This window comes from Setaria italica, chromosome III (genome assembly GCF_000263155.2).
Source record: "Setaria italica strain Yugu1 chromosome III, Setaria_italica_v2.0, whole genome shotgun sequence".
Classification (NCBI taxonomy): Eukaryota; Viridiplantae; Streptophyta; class Magnoliopsida; order Poales; family Poaceae; genus Setaria; species Setaria italica.
The window spans coordinates 44,263,625-44,282,369 of NC_028452.1; the positions used below are offsets into that span (position 1 = coordinate 44,263,625).

The window sequence follows — 18,745 nt, forward strand, 5'->3', positions numbered from 1 at the left end:
TAAAAAAAATATTGGCTAACGTAATGTTGGTAACAATGAAGCTAGATTTTTTAAAAAATATTGATGAATGTCAACAAATATTGATGGATATTAAAAAAATTATACATAGCCTTAATATGATATTAAGCTTTACCTTGCGGAAGGTATAAAGGAGCCCCGGCCCGTGAGGGTCAAATTTTTTCCTTTTCCTTTTCCTACTTTTAGAACATGCTCCCACATGCAGTTTTCTCTCGTCTGCCAGAACAATGTTTACACCTTTATTTTCTTTTCCCACTAAACGTGATCAACATCTTTTGGCATCGATAAGACCACCAGATAATCTTTGAAAGTTCAAAAGAAATCAAGGGAGACGTCGACGCTGCGTGTCCCTTCCTCCCTCTCGGTCCAAGGAATACGCCGACGCCGCGTATCCCCACCTCGCATCCAAGCTCCCGCCTTTCCTTCGGCTTCCCAGCGATATCCTCCCCTGCTTCACCATGCTGGGCGCCAACGTTCCGCTCCCGTGTCGGCACCACCTGAAGCAGGCGTCCGTCTCCAAGAAAGGCTTGGCGACGCGTGATGGTGCTGAATGGCGGATGCCCTTCCAGACCACAACCACGGGCATGAATGCTCGTGACCTCTCTACCGCCAGGCGTAGGCCTAGCCTCCACAGCCATCTCTCGCCTCCGCTGCTCCAGGTGTGTACTTTTGCAACCCGGCTTTGCTGAACTTCCACGCCCTCGTTGTCTCGGCAACTCGCAACGCCAAGCTTAGCGAGGATGCGGTCTTTTGGTTACGGCCAGCTTCGGACTTGCACTCTGCTTTCATCTGTGAGGTCAACAATGCTTTGAATTTTTATTTCTCTGTCCCCTTTCCGCTTCGAGGTTCGTCATGCCAGTCCTGGAGTTTTCTCGACTGTGGCAGCTAGTGGGAACATCGCTAGATTCATCGTGACTAGGGGGCGATGTCGTCTTGGAAGAGTTTCCCTTCTCTTCTCCTCGCTCGCCGCTGCCATGGCCGCCGGCGAGAAGAGCTCCGACCAACATGATGTAAGCGCTGACGTCATAGCGGGGCAATTCAAATTTCAAACGACTGAGCACGGCAATCAATCGGGCCGGCCCATCCCATTCTCATGGGTCGGCCGCCGAAACTAGGGTGGCTTTCCCGGATGCCCCTCTCTCCCCCAACAGTTACTTCTCTTCCTCTCCACCTCCTACCCCATCTGCTCTCCCCGCGCAGGATGACAACACTATTCATGGCGATAGCCCCCACATGATCTCTTAAGCCTCTAACCACCTAGATTGCAACGAGTTCACTAACGCCGATGCCGAAGTGCATTCATCGCGCAGATGTGCTGCGTCGCTTCGCGCGCTGAACGGTGGTGAGAGTCAGGCCAGCATGCGGGCGACGCTCGTCGCCGTTTCCTTTCATCTGTACATGGCACGGCCATACCTTCATGCACTACTCTCCGCTGCTCCCGCCCCTATAAAGACGGCAAGCGAACACAAGCTTCGACGTGCTCAATCGTTCCCCTCTCTCCACACCCAGTGCTTCAGGCGCTTAGCTACTAATCACCTCATCGCCGATTGCCGGGATGCACCGGACGGGTCTCCGCAATGGCCACTGAAGCGTCTCCTGCTCGATGGTGGGCCCGTTCTCGTGCTCGCTCTTGTCGAGGACCACCGGTCGCTCATTGGACGATGAAGGCTCAACGTCACCACCCCGCTGCACACCCAGCTTGTCATCCTTTGACATCGCGTCTTGGCGCTCGCCCACCGTCAACAGACGCCAACACCTTTGGTGCAGTTGCATAACAAAAAGCACACACACTAAAAAACAGCCCAGATATTTCACCCTTTTTTTGCATAATGCAAACTAGTTCTAGGCAACCATTCATGCCAGGGGTGGACCCAGAATTAGCCTAGGGCCCGGGCTGAAATGTTTCAGTCTGTATGCAAAACAACAACGAAACCGACGACTTCCTAACCCTAAACTCACTGAAAATGATGAGTGTGGTAGTAAACGAACACTGCTGCAAAGAGCAAAAATCTCGAGGAGAATGGTTAGGCAGATAGCCCCTTATCAACCAATGATCCTTGAACTCGAACATTTTCTAAACCTGTAATAATGATTAGGCACATAGGGCCAGGGTTAAGACCATGCAGTGCCATTGTCCATGGCAACTGTACACAGTAAACAAGTGCAATAATAAGCCAGGTGCCTTAAGGTAACATCTTGGTTGATCACTGCTGAAATTCCTTTTACTGACATTTCAGTTCACAAGTTGCATTTCTGCTGGGAAGGGGGAAGGTTGAATTGGCAAGTGAAATATCAAGATGAAACATTTTTTTTTGCAAAAAAGAAAAAAGCATCATCAAACAAAATTAGAAATGTCTCCCACGAACCTCTAGTGTCTAGGCTAACCTGAGCGCGTTTGACAAACAAATGTCACAAAATCAACAGCCCATCCCTTCACCAACTCATGAGAAGTGGGCTAATTTGGTATTCAGTCCCTTTAATTTTATTATGCTAAAGATGATTTCATTCCAGGCACCAACATTGCTACCACTACCCTGCATCGGGGGCACCAACACCGGCCAGTTTTCATTGCAGAATGCATATATTGCCACAGATCAAAACAAACTGACCATGAAGAGCTGTCAAGTAAAGCCTTAGCGCACCATTATTCCTCAGCCTCAAAGTATACGAACCTAAATTAAGAATTGAGAGTTTCAATAGAAACTGCTAAAAATCATAGATGTGGAAATTTTGTAGTGTGTCATTATTTTTTTTTTCCAAATGAATAAGCGCATCTTTGACATTTTGCTAAGTCATCTAAAGCATGCACATAGTTCATCATCGTGCAGGGCGTTTGGCAAGCGAACTAAACACACGCTAAGTCAATGGAGATGATACATAACCGCATAAGATTATTATTCTAGCATCAGTCATTGGATCGATGGCAATGGCTGATTAGTGAGGATAAGATGAATTTTCTCCAGCTTCAGAAAGAGTTCGACCGGTAGAACCTGTCTCGCTCCTCTGCCGTGAGATCGGCTCTTTCGCCGAGCTTCATGGTGTAGGACGCACCGGACTTGTTGAACTCGTGGATGCGGCGCGCCATTTCCTTGAAGGCCCCGAACCGCCGGAGCATGTCGTCGCGGCTGCGCTTGACGCCGTAGAAGGCGCACCACCGCTCGTACAGCGCCCACATGGCTTCCTCCGACGCGAGGTCCTCCTCGCCGTGGCTGAAGTGGGTGGCCGGGTCGACTGCCGTGGCGCGGCGGCGCACAACAAGCAGCAAGGATTATTAGATCGTTCGTGATGCGATGTGGAGGAAAGCAGGGCCGAGCGAGGTCGCGGAGGAGGCGTGGTTGGTTACCTGGAGCATCGGGGTCAACCCAGCAAAGGGGCACGTAGTTCAGGGATCCGTGATAAAGTAGTTGTCGGAGATCTTCGCGAGGCCGCGCCGGACAAGGCGGGTGGCCGACGGCATGGGGGCGGCGGCGGCGTGGGACGGCAGCGGGCGAGTCCAGGCGGCTGGGAGGGTGGTGGTGGTGGTGACGGCCGCGAACCCACGTCGAGGAAAGAGAGGACTGGAGCGGCCAGTGCCCGAAGCAACGTGACGGGCGGCGGCTGCCCGAGCAGCTACGGCAGCGGTCGAACGGGCGGCCGCGGCGGATGCCATATCAACGAGATGGCCGGAAAGGAGGACTGGAGGAGATTACCGATCAGGTTCTTCGACTTTGCACAAGCTTATGCCGAGAAAGCCGGATGATGGGCTTACTCCTGTTTGCGAGCTTTTTAATCTCTTTATTTCGTTTTTAGCAAAAACAAGTACATCCGATCAAATGTTACAAATCTATACCTCCGCCGCTGCTTCGTAGGTCGTATGGTGCAGTGCTACGTAGATTTTTTAACCTCATAAGCTAAATTGTAGGACTACGAGACAACTCAACAACCATTGTACGAGTTGTTGTTGACATCCAACTCGTAATATTTCTTTTTTCATATACACAAATTAAGAAATTATATAACTCTACCGGACAATTTATAAGATAACCTGTTAAGTCATCTTAAGATTACGTGTCAATGCAGGAGACCGTCTATTAGCGTTAGTATGTTTATACTTTTTTATTACATACTACTTAAGATAGGAAAAGGGAAGTTGAAGAAACTAAACCTTCTCCAACTATGGGTTTTAAAACTCATTCCCATGCACAAATTTCTTGAGGTCAAATCCGTATATCGGATTGCTAGGTACTCAAGCAGTTCCGGATGATTGGCGAGAGCCTTGTCAGGCGGTCAACGCTATCAGGAAAACTTGTAATTTTTGTTAAACCGTAAGAAAGTAAATAAAAGATTAAACCATTTGATTTGAAGGGAGGCATTTACCATTTGCTCTAATCATAAACCGCGAGGGCGCCACGTCATCCCGCTAAGCAAAGACGTCAATCCCCCCGTGAACCCGACCGTCACGCCTCGTCTCCCCCGAGCCAAGCCAGCTTGCCCCGACTCGCCTCCGCCGCATCCGACCCCACCACCGCCCCGCTCCGATCTCCTCCTCCGCCGCGCGGCGGCGGCGGCGACTCCCCCTTCCCGCCGAGCACCTTCCCCGCGGCAGCTGATCCGCCGCCGCCCGAGCGGTTCCTTCCCTTCGTTCCCTCCCTCGTGGCCTCGTCGCTCCCCCAACCCCACGCAGGGCGCGCCGCCGTGGCCGAAGAAGGGGCGATCCATGGACCGGTCGATCAACTTCCGCGGCATCGCCGGGAGCGCCGGCAACATCATGCAGGTGCGCGCGTCCGCCTCCCTCGCGCCCCCCTCAACCGAACCCCGCCCCGGGGTGGCCCCCGGCGACGACCTGTTCCCCGCTGCGGCGGCCGCGGGGACGAGTCACTGCCTTGCTGGCCACCGCGCCACCAATTTTCAGTTCTTGCACGGGATGATCTGTCGTAGTGACAGTCAAGTTCAGTCTCCCGGTGCCTAGTGGCTGGCCGAGCCGTTCTGATGCTTGCTCACCTCCGGTTTCTGTTGGCGTGTGTCTTCGCAGGGCATGGGGAAATTCGTTTTCGGCAATGAGGGTCCCGAGTCCAAGGAAGATAGGTGGGTTTAGTTGCAAATTCCATGTTTGCTTTTTTACTTCACTCGTGCTGGCTGTTGTTACCCAGTGAAAGTAGCACTTGATTGCTGTACATCACCTATACTGCCAGTTAATCTTATCATTGTGCCCTGTGGGTGCAGCTACGTCGAGAAATATCTTGACCGGATAAGCAATGGCACGATACCCGACGACCGGAGGTCTGCTATGACTGAGCTGCAGTCGCTCGTGGCAGAGAGCCGCTCTGCACAGATGTCGTTTGGAGCAATGGGTACCTCCTTTCTGTTAGAGCCAAGCTATCTGTTCTCTAGATGTTTTGATGGGATTGGCGTATGATTACATTTTCTATCTAATTCGCAAAATAGGTTTTCCTATCCTCCTCAATGTTTTGAAAGAGGGCCGGGAGGATGTGGAGCTTGTGAGAGGTGCCTTGGAGACCTTTGTGAGCGCGTTGACTCCTATTGAGACGTCACAAGGGCCCAAGACTGAGGTTCAACCTGCGTCTGTCAACTCCGATTTGCTTTCCCGAGAAACAGAGAATATCTCTCTTCTTTTGAGCTTACTGGTGAGTTAGCATCTTTTGCCTTCAAAGTATATAACTGGCAACACCTTTCATGTGTCCTGAGTCCTGACTTCTCCTATTTGGTTTGAAGTCAGAGGAAGACTTTTATGTGAGATACTACACAATCCAGCTTTTAACAGCTCTACTTACAAACTCGCTGAAAAGGTGCCCAGTAAGTCTTTTGTGTCCTGTTGAGATGCCATGACTACATTAGAATCCCATGTAACTGCTTTTCTTTTGGTGTTTCAGATTACAGGAGGCAATTCTATTGATTCCTCGTGGTATAACAGTTCTAATGGACATGCTTATGGATCGTGAGGTCTCATCTGTAACTTCCCCTACACATTTTTTCTCACATTCTCTTTGGAAGAACACATGCCATTCATGACATTCCTTATGTGCTTTATTTATTATTTGTCCTTGTATATATGCCTTAGGACAGTCTAAAGCTCCGTGGGAAGGCTGTATGCTGTTTTGTATGAAAAATCATTTGCGTGCCTCTGACTAAAATGGTCCTAAATCAATGCTATTCGGTCATTTAGTCTGACATATCCTTTTCTAAAGGTCTAGTGCACTCAGGCATTCCATTAATACTGCAAAATATTTAATTTACTTGCGGCTAATTCTGTTATAGACTCTCAAGTATGGGATAGTATTTTGAAAGATGCAGTTATCTTGTAAATGATAACAGCGTATTACTTTCTAATGAGGTGCACTTTTTATTCTATCCTTTTGATCCAAGTTTGTTGTAATAATAAGCACCACCAGTCCTTTTGGTATCTTGCTACTCATATGGTTTCCTATTTTTGGTTATGTTTTGCAGGTCATAAGGAATGAAGCACTGTTGCTCCTTACTTATCTGACCCGGGATGCAGAGGTTAAACCTTTTTAATATTCAATGTTACGGTACTAATTATTTTCTCTACACTTGTATAACTAAATCGACTATCAATTCTCTTTCTTCCAGGAAATTCAAAAAATTGTTGTATTTGAGGGTGTGTTTGAGAAGATATTTAGCATTATAAGAGAGGAGGGCTATTCTGATGGTGGTGTAGTTGTTCAGGTCATTATCTTGATTGGCCTTTTGAAAATTTGTTTATTGGTGTTTGTCTGAAATTGGCTGCATTGTTTGTTCAGTTGAGATATTTCTAATTTTCTATAGGTATATAAAGTTTAGTGAGTGCTAATATGTTCCTTATTCGAGCAGGATTGCCTTGAATTGCTTAATAATTTAATTCGACACAGTTCGTCCAACCAGGTTCGTCCTTCCCAAAAACCTTTCTGAAAAGTTTTAACTCTTCAGATCTTTCTTTGACACCATTTCTTTACTTCGTGCCGACAATCAGATGCTTTTAAAAGAGACAATGGGCTTTGATCCATTGATATCAATACTAAAGATCAGGAGAGGCAGTGCATTTAATTTTACTCAACAAAAGGTATTATATTATGGTTCACCTATCTATTTTTGATGATAGATTTCTTGGATTATATGTCAAGTTCTGTCTTAGTTTGCTTTAGCTACATATTTACTTGAGCCATAAACTGTGTCTCTTTAGACAGTAAATCTTCTTGGTGCTTTAAATACTGTTGAATTGCTTTTGATGGGGGGCCCATCCGGCGAATCAGGTAAAGATGCTAACAAGAACGCCAATCAAGCTGCATTGGCTCAGGTATCCTTTTGTCCCTTCATATTATTTATGTGACATCTATATGACTTGGAACTAAGCTTCATATGGATCCCCCTTAATGATAGAAAAATATTCTGGACCATCTTCTGTTATTGGGCGTTGAGAGTCAGTGGGCCCCTGTTGCTCTCCGCTGTATGGTAATTCTCTTAGGACTGCATTCCTACTTACTATTTGGTCCATGTATTTGTCTTTTCCAACTTGTGAATTATGCTACCTTGTTCGGCACTGACCATGTATTTTTTCTAGGCACTGCGATGTATTGGCAATTTGGTGTTGAGAAATCCTCAGAATCTTGATTCCCTTGCGAAAAAGCAAGTTGGAGAAGAGCCTCATGTTCAGCCTGCACTGAATGCAATCTTGTCTATAGTCTTGCGGACCTCTATAGCACAGGAATTTGTTGCTGCTGATTATGTATTCAAGTGTTTCTGTGAGGTGATTATTCTTCTGATATTTGTCTGACTTCTTTAATTATGTCTAAACTATAGCAAGTACTAAGAAGGCAGGGAATCATAGAAGTAAATGTTCACTTTATGATATTATGATCACAAGTAGTCGTTGCTAGCACATATATTTTCAGAAATAAAATATGAAAAGTGGGAATGGAAGACTTAGCATAAGACTACATAACATTATAGACAAACTAGAAATATGACTAACACAAGGTATGCTTTTGTTTTATTAGTAATCAAGGAATACTTGTTAAGTTTTATAATAATTTGTGCTTCTAAAGTCTTGACATGAAATTGTTGGCTAGTATTCGTGTTAAACTATTGGCCTTCAATGTTTGTTTCCTTGACAAAGTGCATAACAATCTGTGGTTTTGCCATTTGTGAAACAGAAAAATCCCAATGGCCAGGCATTATTAGCATCAACTATTGTTCCACACCCGAATCAAGGAGATACGCACGGGCCTGCTAGTGACATGCCTTTTGGAAGGTTGGTCTTTTGGTTATACAGAAGTTGCAGTTTACATTACAGGGAACATTACACTTTGCTGCCTTTTGTTATATTTATAAATTACTGCCTGGCCAAGGGTAGAGTAACATATATCTTCACTATTAGATAATTTTGTCATTCCATTCTGACAATGCTCTTGTTGCTTCTGCCGCACTTACGTGACTCTTTGTAGTATTGATCTCATCATTCATCAATTGCAAAATTGACTTACATTACTATTTAATGACAGTATACTTCTGCAAGCTCTGGTTTCAAGTGATGCTAATGGAGATATGGAGGTGAAGTCTTGTAATCCAAAAACTCGACTTTACAGGAAATTTCTACAAGTGGTTTCTATTTAGCTTTGTTGTAAGCAAGTTTCACTGACATTTGAACCTAAAATATGCAGGCATGTTGCAGAGCATCTAGCGTTCTTTCTCACATTATCAAGGAAAACTTGCAAAGCAAGGATCGTGTATGTAGCCTTCAACCTTTTATTTTCAGTGTCATTCTACCTGTATGTAGAGAGGCAACTACCCAACTGCTAAAAGTTTACTATTGAGTGACTCAGTACTGTTGTTTATATTAAAAAAAAATATATTGGACTAAGTTGATACATGATTTTTTTTTTCTAGTGTTGTTCATAGTACTATGATATCCTTCCTTGCTTTTGTTGAGAGTTACTAAATTTGTTGCTTACTATGTTATGATTCTTCTTGATATTAAAGTAACTACTAGTTACTCATGTTACTTTTCTTGCTCTAAACTATTCGCGGGCGTCAGTGCCTGTTTTTGCCAATTGTATGCCAACTGGCAAGATTCAATAGCATGTCTGATATGTATATTTCTTTTATATCCCTTGTCTGTATAACACGACAGAAGGTTTTGTAATAGCTGAAATTTCTTCAGGTACTGCAAATCCAGCTTGAGACACCTACACCATCATTGGGACGCACGGAGCCGCTACTGCACCGCATTGTTACATGTTTGTCCATTGCAGCTTCTGCAGATGGAGAAAACGACCAAAGTAGCCACCCAGAAGAATCATACATTCAACCTGTTATTCTTCGGCTACTCATCGTATGGCTTGTTGATTGTTCAAATGCTGTCAACTGCCTTTTGGAATCAGCAGTGCATCTGAACTACGTATTAGAGCTTGCTTCAAGTAAACGTTACACTGCTTGTGTTCGTGGACTAGCTGCTGTTGTTCTAGGTGCTTGCATCCTGTACAATGCTAGCCGTGAGAAGGGCCGTGATGCCTTTGCTGTTGCAGATGCTATAAGTCAAAAGATTGGCCTCACAACATACTTTTTGAGGTTTGATGAGTTGCGAAAAAGCTTGGCACATCCATCATCAGAGCAGCAGCACCGCAAGGAGCTTTCTCGATCAAGTTTAAATAGCATGTCAGATTTCCAAGAGATTGAGGAGGATGAAACAAATAAAGATGATCAACACCCTGTCCTCTCAGAAATATTTGATCCACAGTTTGTTAATTTCCTTAGTAAGCTTGAGGCTGATATTAGAGAAAACATAATGGACATATTTAGTCGGACAAAAACTGCAACTGCAGTTCTACCTGCTGAGTTGGAGCAGAAGAATGGGGAGGTTGATGGAGAGTATATCAAGCGATTGAAGTCATTTGTAGAGAAACAGTGCAATGAGATGCAGGTAGGCTTCCATTTGCTGTGCGCTCTCAGAAAAAAAAAACTTTCCCATTTACTTAATACTTCAAAAGTTTGAAGATAAGAAATAATCTCTTGTGCATCGCAATAAAAAGGAAATGAAAGTACTTTTTGGGGTTCCTGAACATAGTTTATATTTCATTAATCCAAAGTAAAGATTGAGCCAGTTAGCAAACATGAAGGGTCTTTTGGCATGTGATTCTTAAACTAGGTTATTCACTATGTTCTAAGTTGTAAAAATACTCTTAATTTAATATTCTAATTAGGTAGAGTTGGTTCCTACAAACAAAGTTAACTTGACATTTGAAAAAGTTCTTTTTGGATAATATTTTAGGAGCATGGTTGTGTTCAATATAACTTTTGAGTGGCCATCCTTGTATTGTATAATATCCTTGTTTAAATGGCTATAAATAGTTGCATATAGATTGACAGATTTCTGAAACTGATCGACTGATGTTGCTGGTGCTTTTAGACACTGCTCTACCTGGCAATATATGGTCATAAAGTAAGAAGGTAGCAATGACATTGTTAATTGTATTTCCAGGAGTTACTGGCTCGAAATGCAATGTTAGCAGAGGAGTTAGTGAAAACTGGTGGCGGTAACACTGCAGATACAGCCCAGAAACCTAGCAGTGGCCGAGAAAGGGTCCAGATCGAAGCCCTCAGACAAGAACTTGAGGGAGCAAAACGACAGATAGAGGCACTCAAAATTGAAAAGTCCCAGATTGAAGCTGAAGCTAACAACCAACGAAACCTTGCAGTAAAAGTGGAGTCTGACCTCAAGAGCTTATCAGACGCGTACAACAGCCTAGAGCAGGCCAACTACCGCTTGGATGCCGAGGTGAAAACCTTGCGGCAGGGAGGCAGTGTGCCCTATCCTGACGTGGAAGCGATCAAAGCACAAGCCAAGGAAGAGGCTGAGAAAGACAGCGAGGCGGAACTGAATGATCTTCTCGTCTGCCTTGGCCAGGAACAAACTAAGGTCGAGAAGCTAAGTGCAAGGTTGGCAGAGCTCGGCGAAGATGCGGATACACTGCTGCAAGGAATAGGCGATGACACAGCCATACCAGATGACGATGATGAAGATGAAGAAGATGAATAGATGCTTGGGTAACTTTGTGGTCTCCAGGTGTAATTCGCCCTCATGTTGGGTCATGATGTTGTGATGGCAAATGTACAGTGGATAATGTGTAGACAAAGGCATCATTTCATTCTAAGTTATTTGTGGAGGATGGGATTAAATTGCTGACTTGCCTTCTTTCTGAATGCATCTACTCAAGTAGCTAAGCCAATTTTATAGTTAGGGTTGTTGAAACCAGTTTGTGATATTGTAGTCGGGCATTTGCTCGAGCACCTAATAATGCAACAAAATTCTCTTCACCTTTTCGGATACAATACTAGAATTTAGTCCAGGTAATGAACACTGTACACAGATGTAAATTCAGAATTACAGGTTGTGTCGTCGTGGTGCAAAAACAACGTTAATTTAAACTGGGATTTGAGAAAGGAGATACCATCTATCTGTCATTCTGTTATGATAGTAATACCTTAGGAGTATAAGTCATGCGATATGCACTTGAAACATCAAGTAAAGCTTGCGTTCAATCCATCAGCTATTTATAATTTTATCTTATCCCCGCGAATTACATATCAATATCAACTCATGTAACAAGGTAGCACATCGAAACTTATTGTCGCATAAACACAGGATTTACAAAGCAATATTACAGACTCGCAACGATTGCGGTCTGCAAATGTAGAGATGTGACCACTACATGTTATGGGGTTGTTTAGTGGGCGTCCCTGATCTTCCCTCCAGTATCTGCAGCCTTTGCTTGAGATGGAACACTTCAACCTGGCAAAGGGAGTTGCATGTTGGTATATTTGTTGAGTTGCATGACAAACAATTTTGGTATGTTTTAACTTCTCAATGCATGTGTCAAATATGTTTCAAATGGATTACCTGAAGATGGAATGAGCGTGATTGTTCTCCTACCAAAACTCTGCGAGTGGAATGCAGCTCCTGCGAGAACAAAACCAACTAAATACAGACCACAACAAGATAACCAAACATTACAAGTAAATATCAAGTTCCCTTGCCTTCTGGGTCTCATCTGTGACGGCCTTCAGGAACGCCACTTCACGCTCAAGGCGCACATTATCAGCATGGACAGTGTTTGAGAGGCTGTTCGATTCTTCCTGTGCCAGCTCTAGGCCTGCTATCTTCTCTTTTAAGATCTCCGCCTCCTTATCCTTGCTGGCGAGCATCTTCTCCAGCTGCTCCCTGCTGTGAATGACCGAAGATAGGCTCTTCTCCAGCTGGTCTTTGCTTGCCAATGCTGCCACAAGCTGGTCTTCAAGCATGGCGTTTCTTCGTATCAAATCCGCTATCTTTGTGTTGTATAGATGACTCTGGCTCACGTCTGAAGAGCATCTAGCGATCCTTCTTACATTTGATCCCCCAGTCACCATAGTTCCTACCTGTGCCATGTCATTCTGAATACCAGCTCCAGTCCTTGTGCTCCGATGCCCTTTCGGCTGTAAGACAATCTATCATGCAACGAACCACATAATATGTTTGTCAAGTGACTAGTGGGTGCAGTACTTACAGTGCTTTCTTGACAGGAAGAAGAGTCATCACCATCATCATATCTGTCATCATCGATCTGTTTCTGCAGTTTTTGAGCTAAGCTGCACTCTTCTACTTGATCCAAATGCCCATGGGGTGAAGTGCCCAAATCAGGTTGCTTCAACAATGACTCGGAGAGGGGTTCGCTTCTAGGTGGGTGTTCTATCACAGAAGTGAGACTATGCCTTGCGACAGAACTGTTAGAGTACAAGGGGGCACATTTGTTGAGATGATCAACAAGCTCCTTATTGCTTGGGGAATACTCATACAGCACGCGGTCTACTTCTGGGGCTGACCGCCAACTAAAAGAATGCTCATTTTGCAGTACCACTAATATTTCAACCTGCAAAAGGTCATATGGTTAGCAATGCAATTCAAGTTGATATGAAGCTTTGACATTCAAAACCTTTTTTAGTTAACTGCACATGATGAAGTGGAAAACGTAAATCATAAATGATCCAGACACGGAATGAAATTTTTTTTCAGATCCCAAAATCATGAGAAGCCACACTTCAATTTATTTATTTTTTCAAAATGACAATTCATTCTTTAAAAGAAGTTCATTTGTTTAACCTTGTTGCATGGCTCCTTTTTGTTCCCACCAAAAGCAATAAGAGCAATCTTGTCCCTGTGGTAGAAAGGAACCATGCTGAAACCCTGAAATAATGTAACAAAGTAGTGAGACACTAGAACCGCACTTTGCGCAATGGAAATGAAAGAAGGCTTTTGAAGTGAATCTTTTGGATTGTTATCAGCAAGAATTCAAACATGAAGGTTAACTTTTTTTTGCACTATTTAGTACTCCTCAAATATTTTAACACTATCAAAATTAAATAAGAGTCAGAAACCAATTGGACTTACTTTCTTTGAAGTTATTGATGAACTAGGGGGTACTACACAAACAGACCACTTATATTGTAGGATATCAAAAACCCAGGTTTCCACGTGTCCTGAGAATTTAATATCTTGTTAGAAATCGCAAAAGCGATAGGACATCATCCTAACAGTACATGCATTTTTCTTAATAAAACCACCAACTCGTTTTCCAGTTACTGTATCCAAAGTAGAGAGCTTCTGACATACGTTTTTTCTTGCTCGCACCACCAGCTATGTACCACTTATTTCCACACAGAGCTCCGCTGCAACCTGCTCGGGGTGATGGGTGATGACCATGAGTCTTCACTCTTGACCATACCATCTGTTAGGAAGAGAAAACTATAAGTAGCCTGCAACATGGAAAATTTATTGAGATGAACTGAATAAAAGAAGCTCACGAACTTACTGTCTCAAAATCTAAAGAATACAAGTCATTAAGGGTCTTGGATTTTGAGTGGCCTCCAAATATCAGAAGGATCCTATCATCATACAGTGCAGCGACATGATTGGATCTCGGAGAAGGCCCAGCGCCTCTACAACAATGATCTTTAATCAGTAACCCAAAAATGCAAATTAAATCTAACCACAAATTGAAAACAAATCAGATGCATGTAGATGATGAGAGTTGAGAGTTGGGACAACGATAGATTGGTACAAAAAATTTAGTGGCCAAAACTCTAGGATGACTTACTTATAGTTCAATGGAAGCCATGTTGATGACTTCAGGTCAAACATGTGAAGGTCATGCCGTTTCTTTCCTTTTGTGTCCTCACCTCCAAAAAGTATCAATGTAGCACCAGCTCTGATCACTGTGTGGCCACTTCTTGCTGCCTTAAGTCAGGACCAGAAGATAATTCGTCAATTAACATGAAATTTTGCCAAAGCATAACTCTCAATATCAAATAACTTACAGGGATGTCACCCTTGGCTTCAACATGCGACCAAAGTTCTGTTTCAGTATTGAAAATCCACACTGCAGCAGAAACGGAGTTATTAATTATTATCTGGTAGAGGAAGACATCATATACTTATATGTATTTAGCGTCTGCAAACCTGATAAACGATCAGAAGCAGGCTCAGTTTTACCTCCGACAAGAATGACACTATTTCCCCATGGAACCTGTATATCACACAACATGTATAAATGTTTCTTACAGTGTTAAAATGAGTGAGTACGGCAATGTATCATTCAGAACAATCCTTTGTTTCTTTGGATAATCGATCCCTAACCAGTGCTCCAAATTTCGAGTCTCAGATGATGTCAAGTGCAAGTTATAGCATCCAGTGTAAAAATTTCAGCAAAGTATATCACAATGGCTACATTGTCTGATAATATAAATGCATACCAAAAATACTAGAGGACAAGTAGAAATATAACTGATAATGTTATACAGGTAAATTTTCTTCTTGAAGGAATGACCATATCAGTAACTTCGGTTTTGAGAACCGCACAACAGCAGTGATTTACAAGAACTATACCAGACAATGACCTTTACAGGCTGGCAACTTCGCAGAATGTCCGTTTGGTGATGGGCGGACTTTAGGTGGTGCAGGATCCCAGATAAGCTTCTCTAAATTCAGTATCTAATTAACATGAACAGTAAATTAACAAAAAATGATTGACAATAACATGATAATCAGTGCAGACTTCCAATCGAAACAATCCCACTACCTTTGTATCATCTAACAAGTGATGACCAGAATCACCACCAAACACTACCATCTTGCTACTTACAATTGCCGCCGCATGCTGTTCAAACAAATTTATAGATGTGTTAATTAAAAACATAGAAATTTTATCAAGACATATAACTTATTCTAGTTATATTTTCAGTGGATTACATAGAAACGAGGAATAGGTTTCTCTCCCTCTGTAGACAACACAGTCCAATTTTCAGAAATATTGAAAGAACGACCATCGAGATCAAAAGTATCAGAAGAGCAGCGGTAGGAAAGGTCATCTGCACGGCCGCTCACTGATGTCGTAACAGCATCATCCCCCTGAAAAGAAAATTCCAGTAGCTAACAGTCCAGATGTGCCCAAAATCCAAGAAAGTCAATACTAGATACAATTGCTTCAGTCACAAAAGCTTACATTGGGCAAGCTGAGCTGTTTCGCAGGACCAGTAGTACTCCTGGAGCTGTTCAAAGGATCACTCTGGTCACCCTTCAACCTGGAAAAGAAAATCAAATTCCCAACGGTTAAAACAATCAAGACAAAGGATAAAGCAATAGAAGCAAATGTGGAAATAGGACTGATTAGAATCAAAATTTAACAAGGAAATTTGACGTTCATTGGATGCAATGCTAAAAGAATATGGAAGCTGTATGACTTCATGAACTTAAAATGTATCCCATCAATTTTTTTCTACAGTACTACTCTGAACATAGCAGTTTGGTAGTCAGTAAAACCAAATCAACTAACAGCCTACCAAAAGAATGAAATGCTCACAAGATGTACTGATAATCATGAAGACGATAAGTATCAAACATAGCAGTTCAGGTAAAGGTGCTGATTTAAGTGCCCAAACAAAATTGATTTATTAATATTCAAGTACACAAGAAAGCAAGTTTCAGGGTTAAAAAGCTCCCCCTCCCCCTGTCATCATCAGTTCATCACACAGCACAGCAGGTACAAAAGAGTACAAAAGGTGGACAAGGAAAAGGAAACATCACACGATGAAATAAAAGAATTTTGGGCATAAGATTCACCTTCCAAGTTTCACCCGGCGCCGCGAGAAACCAAACATATTCAGTACTGCGCTTCTCTCTCCAGTTCCGTTCAGCTCAGAATCGAACCGCCGGACAGGACATCAGCCTGTGTCAGCTGCAAACAAGTCAAGTCAATGCGAAACTCAGTTGGAAAAAAGTACGTGGAGTTGGTGGAGAGACCGAATCATGGCGAAAGACAGGGGATTGAGACCAAGAAGCGCAGATAAATCCAGCGGAAAAAATCCGTCCCCAAAACGCCACCAAGCAGGGGAGGAAGACCAAGAAACCGCAAAGGGGAGTAAAAAAGCTCAATCATGAAGACATGGGGCAGGAATCGAGGAGAAATCAAGGCTCTTGTTCGGGAGGAAGCGACGCATTTCGCATTTTCCGGAATCCAAGAAGCAGCATTCCCAACAAGACAGAATCCCAGACGGGCAGTAGAAAGAATTCAGAGAAAATGCTGACTCTTTTTTTTTTCTTTTGCCCCCTAAACCGAGGAATCCGCTTACGAAAACCACACGGATCGCGTCGTAGTGCCAGCAACCAGCCACCAGCAATGGCGGAGAAATCGGAGAAGAAATCGAGAACGATCTCGAGAGGAAGACGGGGAAGAAGATGAGGAGCCGTACCTCTTGGGATTGGGTTGGGTTGGTGGCGGAGCACGGGGGGCAGAGCCGCAGCCAAAATCTGCAGCGAAAACGATGGATGCGATGCGACCCCCCTTCCACCTCTCGCTCTCTCAGGATTCAGCGCCTACTACTGCTCACCAAGATTCCCAGAAGCAGCACCACGCTGCAACACGGCGGCGTGGCCCGAGAGAGAGGGAGTGGAAGTGTGTCTGTGGGCGAGAGAGAGAGGCTGCAGACAGAAAGGCTGCGAAAAGGCTGTGCGATCTGCAGCAGCGGCGGCGGCGGCAGGCAGGCAGCCTTTTCGTCCTCTCTGGCCGGGCCGGGGGATGAACAGGGGAGCTTGTCAGCTGAGGTGGCCGGTTTTGTTCCTTCCTCGCTAGTCAGTCACTCACTCCTGTTCACCGCTTCACAGTCAATAGTCTCATCCGTGGACCGTGGGATGAAGGAATCATGAACGAATGCAATTCGCAACGCATTTCGACTCCGTTGACAGTTTCTAGAAGGTGGCCGTAAAGTCATCTTCTACAGTTCTACTCCGTGCGAAAACGCATCTACGTTTCTCAACTTTGGTAATTTTGGCACTCGGATTACGAACAATTGTTTGAATGAATTAGTTGCACGAAGCTATAAATTGTTAATAGGTGTTGTATCGATATCTAAGGGTTTTCATATCATACTTTGATTATCGATATCTTAAATATATTATATAATGTGTATAACCGTAAGGTTGACGCTATATGGAAGTGTTCTTACGTACAAATTCAATTATATCAAATTTATATGGTATAATGTGTAAATTAAGATTGATTGTTAAAATCTTGAGTTGTAAGTGCACCTACCTTCTGAGTATGACACTAGAAATTCACTAGGTCGTTCTGACTTCCGGTCGTTGGATTTGCATTGATAAAATCTCTGCAAACTTCACTCCATCACTAGGAATTTAGCTGTTTCTCATGAAATTCCAGTAAAATTTCCGATTTCCAAATGTGGATCTCAACTCCACGTGGCCCACCTTTGCCATAGAGTTTTCTCTTGACTATAGGCGTAGGATCGGGACCTTATCCTAAGTGCGGTATATGGTTTATCACCCAGGGCATCTTAAGCACATTTTGTACACGATAATCTTGTCTATCTGAACTTTTTTTTTTTGAAACATATCACCTGAACCTCTTTGGGCTAATCTGTTTGACTCGTCTCCTTTCTTGCAATGGAGACAAGAGTGGGTGCGACCTGCGACGTTTTCAGTGAGGATCTTGGAGCGTAGCAAACTGGCGGGCGCAAATCCTGCCTGCGGACTACGCACGCGCAGTCATGCCAACCGTATGCGGCCAATCCGGGATCTTCTGTGCGGGGTACTCCCAAGAATACAAGTACCCTCAAGAATGCAACTTCTCGCAAACTCTCGCTTCTTGAGGAGTCAAATCATTTAAATTTGATCAAATTTATAAAAAATACTAACATTCACGTCTCCAAATAGATTTAGTATGAAATGAATAATCTACTGATATTTATTTTATACTATAAATATTAGTAATTTTGTATAAATATGGTCAAATTTAAAATTAGTTGACTTCTCGTGATGCGAGAGTTGCATTCTTTTTGGCACGGAGGAAATAGTATCCATGAAAGTTCTCATTTCCTGCCGAGTACATCTCTTGTGTTACCCAGGTTAAAGTATCACTGTGTTACTAGTGGCGGATCTAGGATTGGAAGGGAGGGGGCTTATTTTCCCCTTCTTCCTCCTTCCTCCTTCCTCCCCTCTTTCTCTTCTTCCTCCTCATTTTCTTCTTCCTCCTTTTCATCCATGGCTAATTTTTTTTTGTGTGTGCGTGTGTGTGTGTGTGTGGGGGGGGGGGGGGGTGGCAACCACATACTGGATCCGCCCCTGCGTGTTACCTAAATAGCAGTAGCACTTAACTTTTCCGTAGGGGTGGAAAGTGGTGTGTAGATATCC

General features: G+C 43.7%; 2 protein-coding genes and 1 long non-coding RNA gene across 4 annotated transcripts; 1 reads left to right on the plus strand and 2 right to left on the minus strand.

Moving 5' to 3' along the window:
* Positions 1-2,709: 2,709 nt before the first annotated feature.
* LOC111256830 lies at positions 2,710-3,699 on the minus strand. The gene is made up of 2 exons (XR_002677120.1): positions 3,362-3,699; positions 2,710-3,249 (listed from the first exon to the last, which is right to left on the minus strand). It is a non-coding gene; the product is annotated as an uncharacterized LOC111256830 (long non-coding RNA).
* Positions 3,700-4,449: 750 nt separating this feature from the next.
* On the plus strand, positions 4,450-11,325 carry LOC101762819 (golgin candidate 6). The gene is made up of 18 exons (XM_004962775.3): positions 4,450-4,771; positions 5,030-5,082; positions 5,221-5,348; positions 5,443-5,642; positions 5,731-5,804; positions 5,889-5,958; positions 6,463-6,516; positions 6,607-6,702; positions 6,847-6,897; positions 6,986-7,075; positions 7,196-7,309; positions 7,393-7,464; positions 7,574-7,759; positions 8,166-8,263; positions 8,514-8,562; positions 8,673-8,738; positions 9,173-9,931; positions 10,490-11,325. Exons 1-18 carry the CDS (start codon positions 4,715-4,717, stop codon positions 11,045-11,047), a joined length of 2,775 nt encoding a protein of 924 aa, XP_004962832.1. The 5' UTR covers positions 4,450-4,714; the 3' UTR covers positions 11,048-11,325.
* A 196-nt stretch (positions 11,326-11,521) lies between these two features.
* On the minus strand, positions 11,522-17,116 carry LOC101763229 (acyl-CoA-binding domain-containing protein 4). 2 transcript variants are annotated; one of them, XM_014804974.2, is made up of 17 exons: positions 16,792-17,116; positions 16,163-16,268; positions 15,546-15,624; positions 15,293-15,451; positions 15,123-15,200; positions 14,930-15,034; positions 14,504-14,570; positions 14,362-14,423; positions 14,142-14,281; positions 13,857-13,983; positions 13,658-13,772; positions 13,436-13,524; positions 13,148-13,231; positions 12,555-12,917; positions 12,046-12,483; positions 11,909-11,968; positions 11,522-11,800 (listed from the first exon to the last, which is right to left on the minus strand). In XM_014804974.2, the coding sequence occupies exons 2-17, from the start codon at positions 16,198-16,200 to the stop codon at positions 11,717-11,719; spliced, it is 2,088 nt and encodes a 695-aa protein (XP_014660460.1). In that variant the 5' UTR covers positions 16,201-16,268; positions 16,792-17,116; the 3' UTR covers positions 11,522-11,716. The 2 variants fall into 2 exon arrangements, with proteins under 2 accessions (XP_014660460.1, XP_004962833.1); XM_004962776.3 differs by having other exon boundaries at positions 16,163-16,277.
* Positions 17,117-18,745: the final 1,629 nt, after the last annotated feature.